Source organism: Oryzias latipes, chromosome 18, assembly GCF_002234675.1.
Source record: "Oryzias latipes chromosome 18, ASM223467v1".
Classification (NCBI taxonomy): Eukaryota; Metazoa; Chordata; class Actinopteri; order Beloniformes; family Adrianichthyidae; genus Oryzias; species Oryzias latipes.
Genome location: NC_019876.2, coordinates 4,889,066 through 4,908,098, shown reverse-complemented (window position 1 = coordinate 4,908,098; position 19,033 = coordinate 4,889,066). Strand labels below are relative to the sequence as shown.

Below are 19,033 nucleotides of genomic sequence, written 5' to 3'. Positions count from 1 at the left end.
ATTAAAAACTATATTTCTGTATTTTAAGAAACATATACCATATGCTATAAGAGATTAAAAAGTAAAAACTTTGTGTGTTTGTTTTTTAAAGGAGGTCAGGTTTAGCAATAAAAATACTTTTTTTAGAAGTTTATTGAAAAAAATAATCTTCAACAAAAAGAAACACATTTCTGAAAAAAGTAGAAAAGCTTTATTAACAACAACAATCACAAACACAATCTTTATTTTTTGCTTAACATTTTGATTTACAGCAAACGGCTAACACAACAGGTCATGTCAGGTTCGGTTTAACGTCATTTTTTAGTAACTATTAACATCCTTCCTAAAAAAGCAACTTTGTAAAACTATGATTTATAAGAAAAACTGTAGAAAAAAGGTTCTTGTTGGCAAAAAAAAAACTGCCAAACATTGCATAATACAAACATAAATGTGACCACGAGTGTGTAAATTGTTTCACAAGAAAGAATACATTCACTGTTTTTAGGTAAGAATCCCCATCAGGACAAGTTTAACATTCTAGAGACGTCTGTCTTTATTCTCCTGAAAGAAACCGAAGAGATCCGTGACGGCTGGGTTCAGCTGGTCTGTTTGGTCTGGTAATATTTCTAAAAACAAAAAGAAATGAAGCACAATAATCACCTTTAATGAAGGAACGATTTATTAACAACAACTAAATGGTTTAAGAAGAAAAACAGTTTGAGATGCTCAGGAGTTTGGAGGACGGTAACCTTAACCACCTTCATATAGTTCACCAAAATAAAAGCCTGGTGTCCTGGCGGAAGCCTGGCAGCAGACCCCCTCCATCAAGTCTAGACCCTCTGTGCAGCTTTCTGCTCCTTAAAATAGATTGAAACTTGCTGCAAATCTATGTGCTTCATGCATTTATAACTAGGGATGTCATGATCAGGTTTTTTTTTTTCAGGCCCAAATCCTAAACAGTCATTTATATTTTGAGGATCTGCTGAGACCGAGTCCTGATCCGATACTTTAGCAAAACTTTGAAAAAAACAACATGACACACAGATCCAGACTTTCCCCTATTTTTATTTAAGTGGCTTTATTTGGTAATTTGTACACTTCTGTAAAGTAGTTCAAACAATCAAGTAAAACTAGAACAAATCGTTAACTATTAACTAGTAAAAATAGGTGATAATTAGTCATGTGAGAAAGTTTTGGGACCGTAGCTTTAGGATCTTCAGAACATTTTGGATCAGTTTTGATTTATATCGCCATCAAAAATTCGAAACAATGACTTTGTTGAAGCATGAATGAGTTTTTAGTTTTAGAGTTATTTGTTTTTTTTTTTTTTAATCACTTTTTCCTGGAGCAAGCAATTTGTAGACGGTCCCTTGACAGCCGCCGCCTCACTGCTGTCGGGGAGACGTCTGATTCTGTCAATGTCCTCCTAACTTTACCCAACGGTTTTTGTGCGTCTCCTGCTCATATTCTGCTGCGTTTTACGGCAATAAAACGTCCTGATCCGTTCATGAAATGCAGATTTCTAGTAAAGTATTTATCTGTAATAGTCCTGAAATACACTATATTAGCAAAAGTATTGGTTCACCCATCCAAATGATCAGAACCAGAATCACTCAGCCTGGCCACAGGTCTATCAAATCAAACAGACATGCAGACGGTTTTTACAAACATTTGTGAAAGAAGGGGCCTCACTCAGGAGCTCAGTGAACTCCAGCGTGGACCCGTCATTGGACGCCACCTGACCAACAAATCCAGTGGTGACATTTCCTAAGTATTCCACAGTCAACTGTCAGCTCTATCAGAACAAAACGGAAGAGTTTGACAACAACAGCATCTCAGCCACCGAGTGGTAGACCATGTAAACTGATGGAGAGGGGTCAGCGGATGATGAAGAGGAAAGAGGTCACAGGGTTTCTGCTCAGTCCATCGCTACGAAGCTCTAAACGTCATGTGACCTTCAGATGAGCCCAACAGCACACATAGAGCTTCACAGAACGGGTTTCCACGGCCGAGTAGCTGCATCCAAGCCACACATCACCAAGTGCAACGCAAACCGTCGGATGCAGTGGTAGAAAACACGCCGCCACTGGACTGTAGAGCAGTGGAGACGCCCTCTCTGGAGGGATGAATCACACTTTTCCATATGGAAATCTGATGGACCAGTCTGGGTTTGGAGGTTCCCAGGAGAACGGGACATGCTGGACTGCATTGTGCCGAGTGTGAAATCTGGTGGTGGAGGAATTATGGTCTGGGCTTGTTTTTCAGGATTGACCCCTTAGTTCCAGTAAAAGGAACTCTGAATGCTTCAGGATACCAAAACATTTTGGACAATTCCATGCTCCCAACCGTGTGGGAACAGTTTGGAGCCCCTTCCTCTTCCAACATGACAGTGCACCAAAGCACAAAGCGAGGTCCATAAAGACATGGATCATTTGAAGGTGTGTGTGTGTGTGTGTACCTGCAGGTTGTCATAGTGTTCCTTAGAGCTGCAGTGTTGAGCCTCGGGCAGGTAGGGAACCGAGCAGAGTTTGCAGAAGAACCCCCACTTTGACTCCACGAACTGCTGACCTGCAGAGGAGAACCAACATGAGTAAAGCAGAACGTCCACTTCCTCCACAGTCCTTTGGTTTTGGCGGCGTGTTTCTCACCCTGCGGCGTCTTGGGGTCATACGGCGGCAGCTCAAGGTTGGACGCAGGACTGGGGGGACGAGATCGCTTCTGCTCAGGTTCCTCAGCTTCACCAGCGGCTGAAGAGCAAAAACAAGAAAAGCTCAGAAAACAAACAGAAGACTCATAATTGCACGTATTTCCTGTTGATCACAAAATGTAAACATTTTTGGTCATGATTTATGGCTCTCCACAAGCAAATACCACATTTATATCATTGGTTGTTAGTATTCTACCATAAGACGAAAATATAAAAACAGATCAGAACCGCTTCGTGAACGGAAGTCGCCAGTTTGAGGCCGTGTCTCACACCAACTATGTACATGTAGCCCGATGGAAAATTGGTCAGACGTGAATATAAATGTGAAAAAGTGAGAGAAGTTGTGGTTCTTTACGTGAAATTATCCCAGATGCATCAAGAATGAACCACGTCAAAACCACGGAAGAAGTACAAAAAAAAAACGCACAAAGAACACGCAGATCAATGTAGAACATGAACCGTGTGTGATTATAGCGGTTTATATGCAATCCATAAGTGATTCCTGCATCAATTACGTTATTTGAAGATGAAATGTGTGTCGTATAAAAGTTATACTTCACTGGTACATGCGTGAAAAGTCTGTCACACATACGTGGAACGGCTGTGGAAAGACACAAATTTGCGTATGAATCTTGAAAAAAAAAAAAGAAAATCACCCACAACTGCCTAAGATAACTTACGTCAAATACGTGTAAACTGCGTCATTCTCAACCGACCCAATATTTTGATAGGCTTAAACCGAATTCATATGAAGACAGAAACTCTTGACGGACATCTGCGCATATCGACGAATGACAGACGCAAGAAACACGCATAAATTTCACACATGAAAGACCAACATTTCATACGTGGGAAATGCACAAAATGGAGATTGTGGCTGTTTGACACAACCTTTACATTTTGAGTTAGCTTAATTGCTTTTTTGTATCTTATGTTTTATCCTGAATTTTTTTTTTTAAACCGTCTTGAATTTTTTTAAATTAAAATTTTGGATTATTTATTAACTTTTTTATATTTAAAAAAAATCACTTTTAAACTTTTTAAATTATTTTTAATTTATCAATTTTTTATTTTTTTGTCAAATTTGTCATTTATTTTTTCATCTATGGAACCTTAAAACTACTCAAGTTTATTTTATTTTATTTTTTTTATCAGAATTATTCATTTTAATGAAACTCTTTATATTCCAATGCAGGTTAAACTGCACTTTAATGAGGTCAAAGCGCCTCAGTGGGATTTGAACCTCCGTCCTCCTTTTGTCTCCGGTGGTCCTGTGTGGCTACAGCAGCAGCAGCAGCAGCAGCAGCTGCAGCAGCAGCAGCAGCAGCAGCAGCTGCAGCAGCAGCAGCAGCAGCAGCAGGAACTCAGGTTTGACTGCGCTGGTCTTACCTGCCGCCGGGCTTCTCCTCTTGCGTGGACGTCCTCTTGGTCTGGCTGGGGTTGGCTTCTTCTCCTCCTTCACATCTAGATCCTCAGAGTCCGGGACCCCACTGGAAGACCTCTTCCTGGTGGTTGGTGTTTTTTTGGGGGGTGTCTTTACTTTCCTGTCATTCAGTATTTTCTCTGACATTCTCCTTGTACTGCTTCTGGTAGAAATGGTGGACGTGGTGGGTTCTGTGACGATCGCCGTATCCTGGATTCGCCTGGAGCTTCTTCTTCTGGTGGACCTCTCAGGTTCCATCTGTGTTTTACTGGTTGGGAAATCTTTCTGTGGTCTCTGGTCTTCAGCCTCAGTGCTGCTGAGATTATTTTGGGGACTAATTGAACTCAAGGTTTGGGTATATTTATGGTCATCATCCTTTTGTTCTTCTATTGTTTTCTTCCTCTCCTCAGGCGTTTCTTTTTTCAAACCGGTCTCTAGATTCGGTGTTTGGTTCATCTTCTCCAGTTCTGGAGCTCTTCCTTCTGCAGAACTTTTGTCTTCTGCTCCGTTATCAAGCTTCAGGAGGTCTTTTGCCTCCGACGGTTCCTCAGATTCTGTCACAGATTTTGGCGATAAATTGCTGTGATTTGTGGAAGTAGAAGGAGGAAGAGACTTTTGATCAGCAGATGCTGGTGAAGATGTTTGGACTGTCCCTGAAGGGTCACTCTGAGGCTGAGAGCTTCTCGCTGAAGAACAGGAAGTGGCTGAAGTGGAGACTTCCAGAGACTTTGTCGAAACCTCATTTGCAACCACGGACACGTGAACGGTCTGGGCTTCTTTTGTTTCCGTGGATGTTTGCGTAGATGAGGAGGAGCTTTCAGCAGAAGGCGTGTCATGAACTTCATCAGCAGCAGAGACGTCGGATAAGGAATCTTTGGAGGAATCCAAAGGGGTCTGACAAAAAAAAAAATATCAGAAAAAGTTGACAATAATTTGACTACACTTTCACTCTTAAAACACTTTCATTCAAAAAGCCATTTACACAAAGTTCACAGAAGTAAAGTGTACTGTAAACCGTTACCTTTGAGTACTGTAAAGTTTACATTAGTAAACCGCACTGTAAACCATTACCTTTGAGTACTGTAAAGTTTACAGAAGTAAAATAAACTGTAAACCGTTACCTTTGAGTACTGTAAAGTTTACAGAAGTAAAATGCACTGTAAACCGTTACCTTTGAGTACTGTAAAGTTTACAGAAGTAAACCACACTGTAAACTGTTACCTTTGAGTACTGTAAAGTGTACAGAAGTAAAGTGCACTGTAAAATGTTACCTTTGAGTACTGTAAAGTGTACAGAAGTAAAGTGCACTGTAAAATGTTACATTTGAGTACTATAAAGTGTACAGAAGTAAACCACACTGTAAACTGTTACCTTTGAGTACTGTAAAGTGTACAGAAGTAAAGTGCACTGTAAAATGTTACATTTGAGTACTATAAAGTTTACAGAAGTAAAGTGCACTGTAAAATGTTACATTTGAGTACTATAAAGTTTACAGAAGTAAAGTGCACTGTAAAATGTTACATTTGAGTACTATGAAGTTTACAGAAGTAAAGTGCACTGTAAAATGTTACATTTGAGTACTATGAAGTTTACAGAAGTAAAGTGCACTGTAAAGTGTTTATGCAATTAAGGTAAATCAGCAGATTCTGACGATAATAAAAGCAGCCATTATTTGTTTGCATTTATTTGGTCTTAGAATTGTTGTGTGTTGTGTTAACAGTCAAAGAGTTAGTGCAGTTAGTTAAAGAGCATTATTTAGGCATCATTGGTAACATCTCCTTTGTTAAAGGGTTAAATGCTCCAGAGCAGATAAAGAACAAAAAAGAAGAAAGTTTTTTTTTATTCCAAGCATTTCTACAAAAAATATGTTTATTTTTATCGTAAGTTCATATAAAAACTCATACAATTCTGTTATAAGTATATATCAGGCATAAGCATTTGATTTAAGGACGTGAACGTTGTTTCTAGAGGTACCTGGTTGAAGCTCGTTTGGTTGTCTTTGTTTGTTTGCGCCTGTTTGTAAAACTGAATAGCAGCTTTGATTGCACTGAAACTCTTCTCGTCTATGTGGGGAACGTCGTCGACATTCGTCACAGTCTGGACCCCACTGTCCTCTTCTGTCGTCACTTTGCTGTTTTTATCGAGAGACGTGGAGGAACTGGGGAGCTCAGAGGCTCCGGCGGACGCCACTGTCACAGCGGCGCTGCTGCTCTGTTGTCCTTCGGCCACAGCAGGAGGCTGTGGGTGGAGTTTGGCCGTCAGCTGCGAGAGGTCATCAATGTTCACTGGGATTCCTTCACAGCCTTTTAGACGCTGTTTTCGGCTTTTTAGTCTGAAACAACAGCAGAGTTTTAGCTGGCTGAAGAAAACACAACGAGAATGGATGTGAAATACTCACGACTCAATAAGTAGGATCCTCTCCCTGTTGGATGAAGAAAAACGGTTGTAAGATGATCAACACGAAATTGGTTTGTCATACGAAGCTTCATTTCCATCAGGCAGAGCAGTGGATGCAGTTTATTTCTACTGTGAAGTCAACAGCATGAAGATAAAGCCCTTTTCTGTGAGCATTAAAGTTTATTTTGTTACATCCATTTGCCATTTTTGGAATGTTGTTGACGAGGGCGGAGCCAACTTATATCTGAGCTTTATAGAGCATAGTGTTTTTTTGTAACGTCAAAGATCCTGTGTAACATCTGTCCATGTGAGAGTTCTGAGGGGTGGGTGGAGCTTTGAACTTTACTTCGTCCGGCCCATTTGCCCTTTTTGTAAAAGGTTTGGAGGGCAGAGCTAATTGTGATCTGTCCAACTTTAGGCTTTTTTTCCTCATGATGCCTTCGTAACGTCTGTCTACATAAAAGAGCGGTCGTATCTGTTGCTGCAGCGGGGCTGTCCATGTACCGTTACGATGCATGATATGATGCAGTGTAGGGCGTCTGCATGCCAGCTTTGATGCAGTATGACCTGTTCAGCCTGCAAAGACGCTCTTAGTCATGTATATGTGAACTGCCTCCATCTGCCACCTCTTTCACTGAAATATGAGCTGATACCAGCTGTGACCTGAGTGGAAACGGGGCGTACATTTACTGCAGTAAACACACTTACTTGTTAGTTTTCTGAAAGAATTCGGGTATGTTTACTTTCTTCAGGACCTCCTCTGCCCCGTCTGAGTCAACCATCTCAATATAAATCTGTTGTAGATTCAGAAATAAAAAAATTGAACTTCAATTATGTATATTTTTTTAGTAAATCACAGAAAGCTGGAGGATAAAACAAATAAGGATGGATAAGTACAGCAAATTAGCAACAAATCAAGCTACTCAGCACAATACAGTAGTTGTACAGTGCTTTGCTCATAGCTTTCAGATCGTAGACAGTTCATTCAATTCAAATCTCTTTCTTCCTCTACATTTCCTGTTTCCACAGGTGTTCCCCAGGGTTCTGTCCTGGGGCCATCACTGTTTTGTATGCATCTTCTCCCCCTTGGTTACAATTTTCAAAAAAAATAAATTGAGCTTCACTGCTATGCGGATAACACCTAGCTTTACATCTATTCTCAAACTAAATAGCATTCATTCATTCATTTTCTTAACCGTTTTTTCCTTTCGTGGTCACAGGGCTGCCGGACCCTATCCCGGCCACTTGTGGGCAAAGGCAGGGGACAACCTGGACAGGTCGCCAGTCTGTCGCAGGGTAGAATGTCCACAAACACACACCCATTCACTCTCACACTCACACCTAGGGACAATTTATAGTTGCCAATTAACCTACGAAGCATGATTTTGGACGGTGGGAGGAAGCCGGAGACCCCGGAGAGAACCCACGCATGCACGGGGAGAACATGCAAACTCAACACAGAAAGGTCCCCCGTTGATGTAGTTTTTTCACGTCCCCCAGCTGGGACTTGAACCGGAGGCCTTTTTGCTGTGAGGCAAGAGCGCTAACCATTGCGCCACCGTGCAGCCCCAAAACTAAATAGCAATTAAACTTAACTTCTTTTAATTGGCACAAAATCCCACATAAATAAAATCCAAAACCTCTCCACTCCATTTGACAATGCCTCAGTTTCCCCTCCCCCCAGGTGTTATCCTGGACAGTTCTCTTTCTTTCAGCTCCCACATCAACAAAATCACAAGGTCAGCATAAGTCCTGCAAAACATCCGTTGTCCTTGTCCATAGCCCTGCACCTCCCACTTACAATTACTGCAACTCCCTCCTTTTTGGTCTTCCTCAAAAAACGCTACGTAAACTACAATTTTTCCAAAACTCAGCAGCTCCCCTCATCACACAGACTCAGACACCCATCACATCTCAGTGGTTGTTCAGCAGGTCCACTGGCTAGCGGTGACACATCATCTCATCTCTAAAATCCTCCTCTTGACTGTCAAAGCTCTTCATAACCTTACCACTCCCTTAGATCCTCCTCCACCCGGTTGTCCCCCGTGGCAGTCTCTTCACCATGGGGAACAGGGCTTTTAGCCGCTCTGCCCCCCAGCTCTGGAACTCCCTCCCAACCTCCGGAGTACGGACTCACTTAACATTTTCATCAGTAATTTTTAAAACCTGCTTATCCGTCCTGATTTTAATTCCATTATATCTTAGCATTATATCTGCTGAAAGGCGATCTTGAGCCTCTTGAAAGGCACCTAACAAATACAATTTATTATAGCCATTATTACCCTGTTGCCAAGCGGAAGGGCGTTGATGAAAGGAGCAATTCTTGCTACAAGCATCAGAACGGTTTTGGCCAGGTCAGGGTTTGTCGCAGTGACCTCCACACACAGGAGCCGATCTTCCAGCGACGCCGTCTCCGTCACATGCTGAGAAACAACCAACAGCAGCTCTTAAAATGCCAGAGGACCTAAAGCCCGCCGCTTAAACACGAAGACAAGGAAGAGGCTCGACTTACAGCATTGCTCCATTTCATCAGATTTCTGTACAGGTCCTCCTAGAGAAGAGTCGGGAGTCAAAGATCAGGTGGAACACTGGCAAAAACTGAATAAAGTCTGAAAAACGTTTTTTGTCCAAAATAACTGGACAAAAGAATTTTTATTATTCTATAAACGGTGCGTTTTTCGTGATCAGGATATACTCCACTACTTTAATGGTACCTTGCATCACAAATGCAATTCTTTCCAGTTCATTATGAGGTGTTCCCTTTGAAAAGCATACTTTCTCTCAGACTTAGGTTGAAAACGGAATATGTTCCACATTGCACGTAAAATCAACAAAATGAGGAAAAAAAGGAAGACAGAATATCAAAAGAAGATCATAAACCAAAATAACCACCAAAGTGGGAAACCAGTTTGTTAATGGAAGGTACCACTGGAACCACAATGTTTATGTAACGTGACTGAGAAGCAAAAGAGTAAATACCAAAGGTTTGGTCATGATCTAACACGCCATACCTCACAGTATCCAGGGTTCATGTCCTCCAACACCAAGTGGACGCTGACGTTGTGCGTTTTGGAATGACTTATTTCAATTTGATTGTTGACAAACCTGGTGCATTCATTCCAGTTGCTGAAAAAGACAAAAGCCTAAAAAAAAAAAAGGTTCTGTTAAATCTTCTATAAAACAACAGGAATTTCATTTCATTCTAAAGCAGACTATTGCAGCTCAGTACCCTGCCCTGCAGAGGTAGAACCACCACCCTGTAGCTCAAAGTGAAGAGGTTCTGTTCAGTAAAATAACTCCAAACCAGCTTAAGAATTTCGTTTTGATTCCAACATAAATGACCGGTCAGCATGATGGTGGAAAACTGGGATGCCTTTGAGTACTTCTGCAAACAAGAAGCAGAAATGCAACTCTTACTTCAGGAAACCCAAAGCCTGTGTTTCTTATTTAAAAGAAAAACTTTAGTTAACATTGAATTCTCACCTCAGAGTCTATTTTTGGATTGAGAGTCCAAAACCCTAAGAGATAGGAGCAAATGAAGCAGAATTAAAAGATGGCTTGATATGAAAACAACCAACATACCAAATATTGATTCTTTGTCAAACAAAAAATATTTTTTTTTGTAACACACCTGTTACAATACAACCAATCGCACCCGTTACAATACAACCAAACACACCTGTTATAATACAACCAATTGCACCTGTTACAATACAACCAATCGCACCTGTTACAATACAACAAATCGCACCTGTTACAATACAACCAAACACACCTGTTACAATACAACCAATCGCACTTGTTACAATACAACCAATCGCACCTGTTACAATACAACCAAACACACCTGTTACAATACAACCAAACACACCTGTTACAATACAACCAATCACACCTGTTACAATACAACCAATCGCACCTGTTACAATACAACCAATCGCACCTGTTACAATACAACCAAACACACTTGTTACAATACAGTGATCACTCGCTATAACTCGGTTTACTTTTCACGGTTTCGCTACTTCACGGATTTGCATAGTGCATTGTGTTCTGCTTTCTGATTGGATAAAAAGTCACTCCGCTTCTTCTCAAACCTGTGCGTCAATAATGTTGCAGTCTAATATGTACACGTACGTAAATCAGCTTGCCAAATTTACATTACGTACGTGCAAATTCTCTTGCAATTTCGAGTTTCTCTAAAAACCCATAGAAAAAAGAGCGACAACAACTGCCTTTCACCATGTTCTTCCCAGAACAAACACAGCTGCACCGCGGGCTTCATAAGAAGAAAACACTGCAGAGGGGAGTCAGGATGCAGCAACTCAGTCTGAAGAGCAGTAAAATACACCTGATTCACTATTTGTTCGACTGTTCTTTGTATTTTTTTCATAATCATTTTACATTTCCTCCCATTTAATCCAATTACTCCGGTCGCGGTGGGCAGGGCTAATCTCCGCGATTTGAAGCCTTCTGTTCACATCGATGATTAAAATTATTATTTGACAGTACAGTACAGAGTTATTTGCTGAAAAAAACGTTTCTAAAGTACTTTTATTTGTGAAACCACTGCTTGAACCTGTAAAATGTTTTTTTCTTTCTTTTCAATGTATAATAGAGAATTTAATTGTATATTAATTGTAAAAAAAAAAAAAAAAGGTTTCTACTTCACGGATTTTGCCTATCACGGGTTCTTTTTGGAACGTAACCCCCGCGAAAAACAAGGGTTTACTGTACAACCAAACACACCTGTTACAATACAACCAATCGCACTTGTTACAATACAACCAAACGCACCTGTTACAATACAACCAAACACACCTGTTACAATACAACTAAACACACGTGTTACAATACAACTAAACACACCTGTTACAATACAACTAAACACACGTGTTACAATACAACCAAACACACCTGTTGCAATACAACAAAACGCACCTGTAACATTACAATACAACCAATCGCACTTGTTACAATACAACCAAACACACCTGTTACAATACAACCAATCGCACCTGTTACAATACAACCAAACACACCTGTTACAATACAACCAAACGCACCTGTTACAATACAACCAATCACACCAGTAACAACACAACCAATCAAACCTGTTACAACACAGCTAAACACACCTGTTATAATACTACCAATCGCACCTGTTACAATACAACCAAACGCACCTGTTACAATACAACCAATCACACCAGTAACAACACAACCAATCAAACCTGTTACAACACAGCTAAACACACCTGTTATAATACTACCAATCGCACCTGTTACAATACAACAAAACGCACCTGTAACATTAAAACCAATCACACCTGTTACAACACAACCAATCACACCTGCTACAACACAACCAATCACACCTGTCACAACACAACCAATCACACCTGTTACAACACAACCAATCACACCTGCTACAACACAACCAATCACACCTGTCACAACACAACCAATCACACCTGTTACAACACAACCAATCACACCTGTTACACTACTTTCCCTTATTCTATAAAGTATCATCGACACCCAATGAGGGCAGACTTTATTCAAATAACAAGACTGAATGGCATTTGTATGCAGTGCACCAAAAGTGATACTAATAACAGATACAAAATAATTACATGTACTATAAATAAAAGAATATTTTTATTAATAATTTCAACAAGATATAATTGTTACTGTAATCTTTGTAAGTTAGGAAAAGTTTTGGAAGTCTTGTTTAGATTTTTGTCTCTTTAAGGGTCTCTTATTCTGTTGTTTAAAAGTCCTGAAATTTCTAGGATTTTTTGCACGTTTATACAAGCCAAAAAGATTGTTTAACGAAAACTTTGATTTTGGATTAGAGAGGAAATTGCTTCCCGAACTCATTCACTTTATTTCCTGTGATGAACCTCCAATGAGAGATAAAGATAGAAAACAAGTTCTGGTGTGCTCTTCTCACCTGGGATCTTGAACCACGGGGACATAGCATAGAACAAATATGGTTCTATGATCATGGTGATCCAGAATGGTGGAACGGTGCCAACCGGAATGACTTCTACTGTTTGAATGACAGTGACGTCCCCCGTGGAGCTCAGAACAGCCTTTATTGGATCTGAACCTATGCATGGAGCAAAGATCAGAACGGTAGTGTTTGATGTTGAACAACAAAATGAGCAAACAGTAGCGGACATCTAAAATGAATCCCTAAAAGATAAAAATGGCAAACACTTTTATACCTATACTTATATTGCGGTTCACCTTCTCGGAAGGCCCAAAGAGCTAGAAGCTACGTTCACACCACCCTCTATATGTTCAAGTGACAACTTCCAAAACTCTTGAACCAGGTTGAACTTTAACCAATCAGAGACGTATTTGGTAATCAAATATGGATGGCGTCCATTTTAAATTAATGGATGTGCCCACCTTTAGAAAATTGATCATGGATGGGAAATGAAGAATTGTGGCTTGTGCATTGACGGAATTAAACAACACCAAGTCTCTCATATATTGGAAGAGTGAAAAGAAAAGCCCGGAGCAAGATTTGCAACACTTGGACGTTGCGCACCAACCCTCTTCCAATTGTAGGTGGCAGACATTCGCGAGTAATCGGCAGCAAAACAAAAAAAGTCCAGACGTTCTTGAACGTCCGTTGGTGCATAAACCTGTAACCACCAGTACCAATATCGGGGTTCAGTGTCTTGCCCGCTCACATCGACACCCGAACCAAAGCTGCGATCTTCAACAAAATTTTGACCGCTGTATCTCTGCACAACGACTGCACCACGAAATCTGAGCCAAAATTGAGTTATCTCAGTGTTAAAATTACATTCTATGAAAAAGAAACCCTTAAATTTAGCCTTTAATGTTCACAAATTAGAAACAACATGTAGAAAGACTTTACCATAAAGAATAAACATTTTCCCTCAACTATTCCCCCAAATGTAAAGGGAAATTGGAAGTTGTGAAAAATCTGATGCAAACTTCACCCTTACAGGTTGTGGAAACATTGTCTGACATTAACACTGGTCACTGGTGGAACATTGGTGTGATAAAACTCATCAAGTTAATAAAAACAGTGAGGATCCGAAAAACCTGATTTTCTTCTGGTTTTAACACAAGTGAAACATTGTCCATGAGAATGTAGAGACTTGTGCAGAGACTCACGGTGAGAAGAAAAGACCCATCCCATCCTGTTCACGCTGTAGGGCTGGTGCTTCTTCAGGGAGGCGAACCAAACTCCAAGCAGATCCACATCCAACGGTGAACTGCACTCAATGAAAATCTAGAACCAAAGGCACGAGCTGCACCAATGAAACACTTGAAAGCAGGGAAATGTGTGCGTTTTGTGTTTGTTTTTACCTTGTTCAGCAGAGGCAGGACATTTTTCACACAGCAAATGTTCTTCACGGTTCTGATCAGATTGCCGCTGTCGCTGGGTGGAATGTTCTGGATGTAGACCATGCGGCATCCGAGGAGCTTCGATTCCTAAATCAAAAAAAAAAACTGCACTTGTGAGTCTTAAGGATTTCAGAGTCTTCCAGGGTTTATTTTCAAAAATAAAATATCAAAAGCGAAAAGACCATGAAATAGAATACAGTAAACCCTTGTTTTTCGCGGGGGTTACATTCCAAAAAGAACCCGTGATAGGCAAAATCCGTGAAGTAGAAACCTCTATTTTTTTACAATTATACAATTAAATACTCTATTATACATTGAAAAGAAAGAACAGACCATTTTACAGGTTCAAGCAGTGGTTTCACAAATAAAAGTACTTTAGAAACGTTTTTTTCAACAAATAACTTCTGTACTGTACTGTCAAATAATAATTTTAGTCATCGATGTGAACAGAAGACTTTAAATTGCGGCGATTAGCCCCGCCCACCACGACCCGAGTAATTGGATTAAACGGGAGGAAATGTAAAATGATTATGAAAAAAATACAAAGTACAGTTGGAAAAACAGTGACTCAGGTGCATTTCCCAGCTCTTCAGACTGAGCCGCTGCATCCTGACTCCGCTCTGCAGTGTTTTCTTCTTTTGAAGCCCGCGGTGCAGCTGTGTTTGTTCAGGAGAAGAACATAGTGATAGGCAGTTGTTGTCGCTCTTTTTTCTATGGGTTTTAGAGAAACTCGAAATTGCAAGAGAATTTGCACGTACGTAATGTCAATTTGGCAAGCTGTTTTACGTACGCGTACATATTAAACTGCAACGTCATTGACGTTGACAGGTAGAGAAGAAGTGGAGTGACTTTTTAGACAATCAGAATGCAGAACACGATGCAAATCCGTGAAGTAGCAAAACCGTGAAAAGTAAACCGCGTTATAGCGAGGGATCACTGTATTGACTAGAGCTACAATAAAAAACAACAAATGTGAATTTCGGAAAAAAAAGTGTATTCATTTCCAGTAATTCCGTTCCAAACATTTTACTTTCACGGAATGTAGATTCGGGGCCCACTGTTTAAAGACCCGCAGGCCATAAATAAAGGAAATTAAGCATTAAATTGCATTTCTGCGTATTTCTTAATCAAAAGATTGTGAATCACTGAAGTTTGCAGCCCTGATTCACATTGGCTGAAAACAGCATAATTAAAGGCCCACTGGGAACGCTTTAAAAATAAATCAAAAGATGATCAGAGGGGGTCTCTAAGGTAAAGTTGAAGAGCTTACAGTCACATGATGAGGTTTGGAAAACTTTATTTATAGCTTAAAAAAGATCAATAGGGACTTTTTTTCTTGTGGCTATAGGTTAATTGTATATTAATTTTCAGATTCAGCTGTATGTAAGGTTTCTAAAATGTTTTTTTTTCCTAATATGTTATTTATAATTCTTTTGGTGTTTTTTTTGATGATGCAATTTGAAATATGTAAAAAATGCTTCTTTTATCAGTTAAAGTTAAAACATAAAAACAAATAGCAGGTGAGGTTTTAGGCTGTAAAGGCCTGGGAACCGCTTGAAGTTAATCATGTGAAATGTTTCTGTGAATTCTTCTATTTTCTCAGTTTTATGGAACTGTTTAGAGCCACCAAAACTATCTATTGTTTACCTCTAGGTTTTGCCTCGATCCTCAAACATTTACCCTGAATAATCCACAAACAAGTTAGAAGTGGAAATGAATGGAAAATAAATTCAAATGGAATTAAAAGTTTTACTTACGAAATGAATGGTCTTCATCGTGTGTTTATAAATTCCTAACTGGAAGAAGACAGAAAATGGACATCAGTCACTGGCGTTAGGCCAAAATGGGACAACCTAACAGCAGCTGCGTTTCCATCGGCTATAAATTGTGTAAATTGGACTTCAGATAATAAGTTTGCCTGATGGAAACACGACATTTCGAAAAAAAAGTCTGATTTATCGAAAAACTTTAACAAAACTGCAATGGAAACACTTTTTTTTTTTAATTAAATGAGTCACATGACTAACAACCAGATGGCGATGCATTTTTCTTGGTAGTAACCACCATTTCCCAAAATCCCTTCATCAGTAGCCCCTCCCACGCGTAAGGAGCTCGCCGCTCCACAGCTTAAATAAGTCGGCAACGTCTCCTTTGATAAGATGATGATGAGCGCTAGTGGCGTGGCAGAAATGTGAATGTATCTGCTGGAAATCAAAGTACTGTTCACATCAGTCGCCGTGTTTTTGAACTTCTTATCGCGTGAGTCTGTTTGTGTTTATTCGCATAATTATGATGTAATTATGATGAAATGCAATTGCAACCCCCCCGAAATTTCTAGAATTTGATAAAGTTTCCGCATATGTAAAAACACAGCAAGTGAAGGAGCTGAACCCAATTTAAAGCACAAACTCACCAGAGGTTCCTGTATGAAATTTCTTATTGCTTGAGGCTCCAATCTATGACCTCTCAAAACAAGGTCCCCCTTAGCTAGGATGCAAAAGAAGTATTGAAGCTTTTCAATGCTGGCCAGATAAACCAAGGCCTGTACAGGAAAAAAAAAACAAATATTGTAGCAAAACTCATCAAATGTTTAATTTCACACCTAAAAAAATAGTTAGACCTACCACGCGGGCCTCAAAAAACACAAAGACGTTGTCCGTCTCACACTCCACGTGGAATTTGTGCAGCATATCTACGATCTCATCTTCTGTGTAGCAGTGGTCCTCGTACTTTGGCAGGTTAGCCAAACACACCACGTTGGAATTTTGATTGAAAAACTGTAACAACAAAAAAAAGTTGTTAAATTATTTGAAGAATAAAGAGTTCCTAGTAGGAAAAATGTTGTAGACTTAACTAGTGAAAGTTTATTTGAATGAAATTAGTTTAATTTGATTGTGGAAATGTTGTAAAGAACAAAACATGAGACGAAAGACAAACTTACCTTAGTTTTTTTCCGTTTAGGACGTACTGAAAAGAAGGGTTAAAATTGTATTAGAGTTTCAATTTGCAAGGAAATGTTTCTGCGCTGTGATTTCTTACTCAGCTGCTGTGGTTTCAAATATTTGACAAGCCGCTCCCCAAGAGTCAGAGGGACGAGGTGTGGCGATGGGGATGGAGCTGCTGCTGCAGTTCTTTGATTTGGCAATCTCTGAGGTGGAGCAGTAAGGCGTTCAGATGGAGATGTACCTTTGGTTGATTGAGAAGAACTGCTAGCTACTGGTAAAACGTCTTCAGACATGGTAGTAGGTCCTTGAACTTCCATGGGCTCCGTCTGTCCGGTTTCTCCAAGCTTACCGGATTCAGAGTTTTCAACATTTTTTCCTTCAGCGTTACCTTTGGAGCATTTTGGCTGTGGCTCCAAATCAGGGTTCACATTTGCAACACCGGTTTGGACGGCCAACTCTTGCACCTTTTGCTTCAAAGTTGTAGCGGATTGATGTTCTGCTGTTGGACATTTAGAATCTAAACGTTTGAGATCCTCTAAGCTTTGAGCCGTTGCCTCGTTTGTCTGGGGTCCTGCTGAACACAGATGCTCCTCACAGGTCTTGGAGGTCTGGGTAGTTGTTGGTGTTTTGAGGTCCTGGACAACAAGGGGACATTCTGCTACTCCGTCCTTGGGTTTAATCAGAGTTTGGCTTGAATTATCAGAAGTGGAACCAGCAACTGAAGAAACCTTGGAAGACGTTGGTGCTTGTTCCTCCTGCTTAACGGCTTTAGAAGCAGCAGAAGTCTCTTTCGTTTCTCTGACACTGGGGCCTCCTTTGGTGGATGCAGCTGGTTTAGCAGAAGGTACCGTTGGAGATTTGGACGTTGTAACTGAAGAAGGACCTGTCTGATCTCCGGTTTTCCCTGTTGAAGGTCTGGTCTTCATGGAACTGTCGTCCATATCCAATGTGATTTTAACTTCATTCTGCTCCTTCAAACGTTGCTTCAGACTCTTTAAGCTGAAATAAATGAGTTTGGTGTGAAGAATTTATTCATGAAAACAGGAACATAACCATTTGAAACTTGTAACCCTTTAATGACGGAGCCGTCGCCAGCGACAGGAAATAACACACACGCTTTAAAATACTGCAACTCTTTGACCCTATATGTAAATAACGTCATTGCAACAGAGAAAAGCTGATTTGGGATGAAATTAACGTAAAGTATTGCATATCAACGCAAAACTGCTTTAGTAAAGTTTACAATAGTAAAATGTTGCATACTGATGCAAAATCAAAGGTAGATTCAATTTTAAATTGACAAGTGAATTTAAAATGAAAAACTTTAATACTAAAAACTGATTCTAACTATTTTTATTCCATTTCTAAAATAAATAAAAGTAATTTTCTTCATAAATTGTGATGGTTTTTGGGGCTATACATGAAATTAAAATGCATTCGACAAATGCTAATTTGTTCGGCTATTTTAAAAATAGAAATTTATCTATAAAAATAATAACATATCCGTTTTTTTTTTTGTCTGTTTTTATTTTATTTTAAAGTAAATTTAAATCTTTTGTTTTCATTTTCCATCGTGTTTTCTGTGACAACAGTGACACCCCTCCTATGGAGCATTACTTTTTGATTCACAGGGTCACCATATTATTTTCTGCATCAGATTAGAAAAATGCAACAGCAACAAAAGGGGGCGGGGCTAGGGGAGGAAGCGGGGTGGGGGTGGTCTTTATCTGTGATCGACAGTAACACTGAGGTCTTGGCGTCGCGGAGCGAGCTCCACTGCTTTTGGCGTGGAGCGACAGGAGTGTTTAAAGAGGGGCGGGGCTTTTGCACTCGAGCTACAGAGCATGAGGTGAAACTTCTGAAGTGACGTGGGACTTGACCAATCACAAAATTCGACTTTACTACCTCGTTTCAACCACTAGGGGGCAGCAAACACACAGTTTGATTTCAAGAATTTAAAAAGTTTATCATAAAATTCTAAAAAGGTTTAGCTGGGACCAATAGTCAAAGCCTCATTTGCACAGGTAAACTGCAAAGAAAAGTTGATTTACTGATTAGCTACCCTTTAACTTTTAAATCTATAAGAAGTTAAAAGATGATCGACTCACGATTCGACGCGCTGAACTTTACTCCTGTGTAAAAAAATAAAGTAAGAATGGCGTCAAACACAACAATCCCGTTTTACCT

General features: G+C 39.9%; 1 protein-coding gene across 3 annotated transcripts in view; it reads right to left on the bottom strand.

Moving 5' to 3' along the window:
- Positions 1-164: 164 nt before the first annotated feature.
- Positions 165-19,033, bottom strand: part of LOC105356351 — a 72,391-nt gene continuing 53,522 nt past the window's right edge. For all 3 annotated transcript variants that reach the window (XM_023965830.1, XM_023965831.1, XM_023965832.1), the window contains 21 exons: positions 18,955-18,978; positions 16,941-17,845; positions 16,843-16,868; positions 16,526-16,678; positions 16,315-16,443; positions 15,659-15,697; positions 13,863-13,988; positions 13,668-13,785; positions 12,463-12,621; positions 9,990-10,024; positions 9,736-9,891; positions 9,518-9,649; positions 9,019-9,057; positions 8,789-8,929; positions 7,215-7,300; positions 6,508-6,531; positions 6,084-6,441; positions 4,076-5,003; positions 2,628-2,726; positions 2,438-2,547; positions 165-605 (listed from right to left, as the gene is read on the bottom strand). In XM_023965830.1, the coding sequence (XP_023821598.1) occupies positions 576-605; positions 2,438-2,547; positions 2,628-2,726; positions 4,076-5,003; positions 6,084-6,441; positions 6,508-6,531; positions 7,215-7,300; positions 8,789-8,929; positions 9,019-9,057; positions 9,518-9,649; positions 9,736-9,891; positions 9,990-10,024; positions 12,463-12,621; positions 13,668-13,785; positions 13,863-13,988; positions 15,659-15,697; positions 16,315-16,443; positions 16,526-16,678; positions 16,843-16,868; positions 16,941-17,845; positions 18,955-18,978 (3,817 nt within the window). In that variant the 3' untranslated portion in view covers positions 165-575. The remainder of the gene's footprint in view (positions 606-2,437; positions 2,548-2,627; positions 2,727-4,075; positions 5,004-6,083; positions 6,442-6,507; positions 6,532-7,214; positions 7,301-8,788; positions 8,930-9,018; positions 9,058-9,517; positions 9,650-9,735; positions 9,892-9,989; positions 10,025-12,462; positions 12,622-13,667; positions 13,786-13,862; positions 13,989-15,658; positions 15,698-16,314; positions 16,444-16,525; positions 16,679-16,842; positions 16,869-16,940; positions 17,846-18,954; positions 18,979-19,033) is intronic.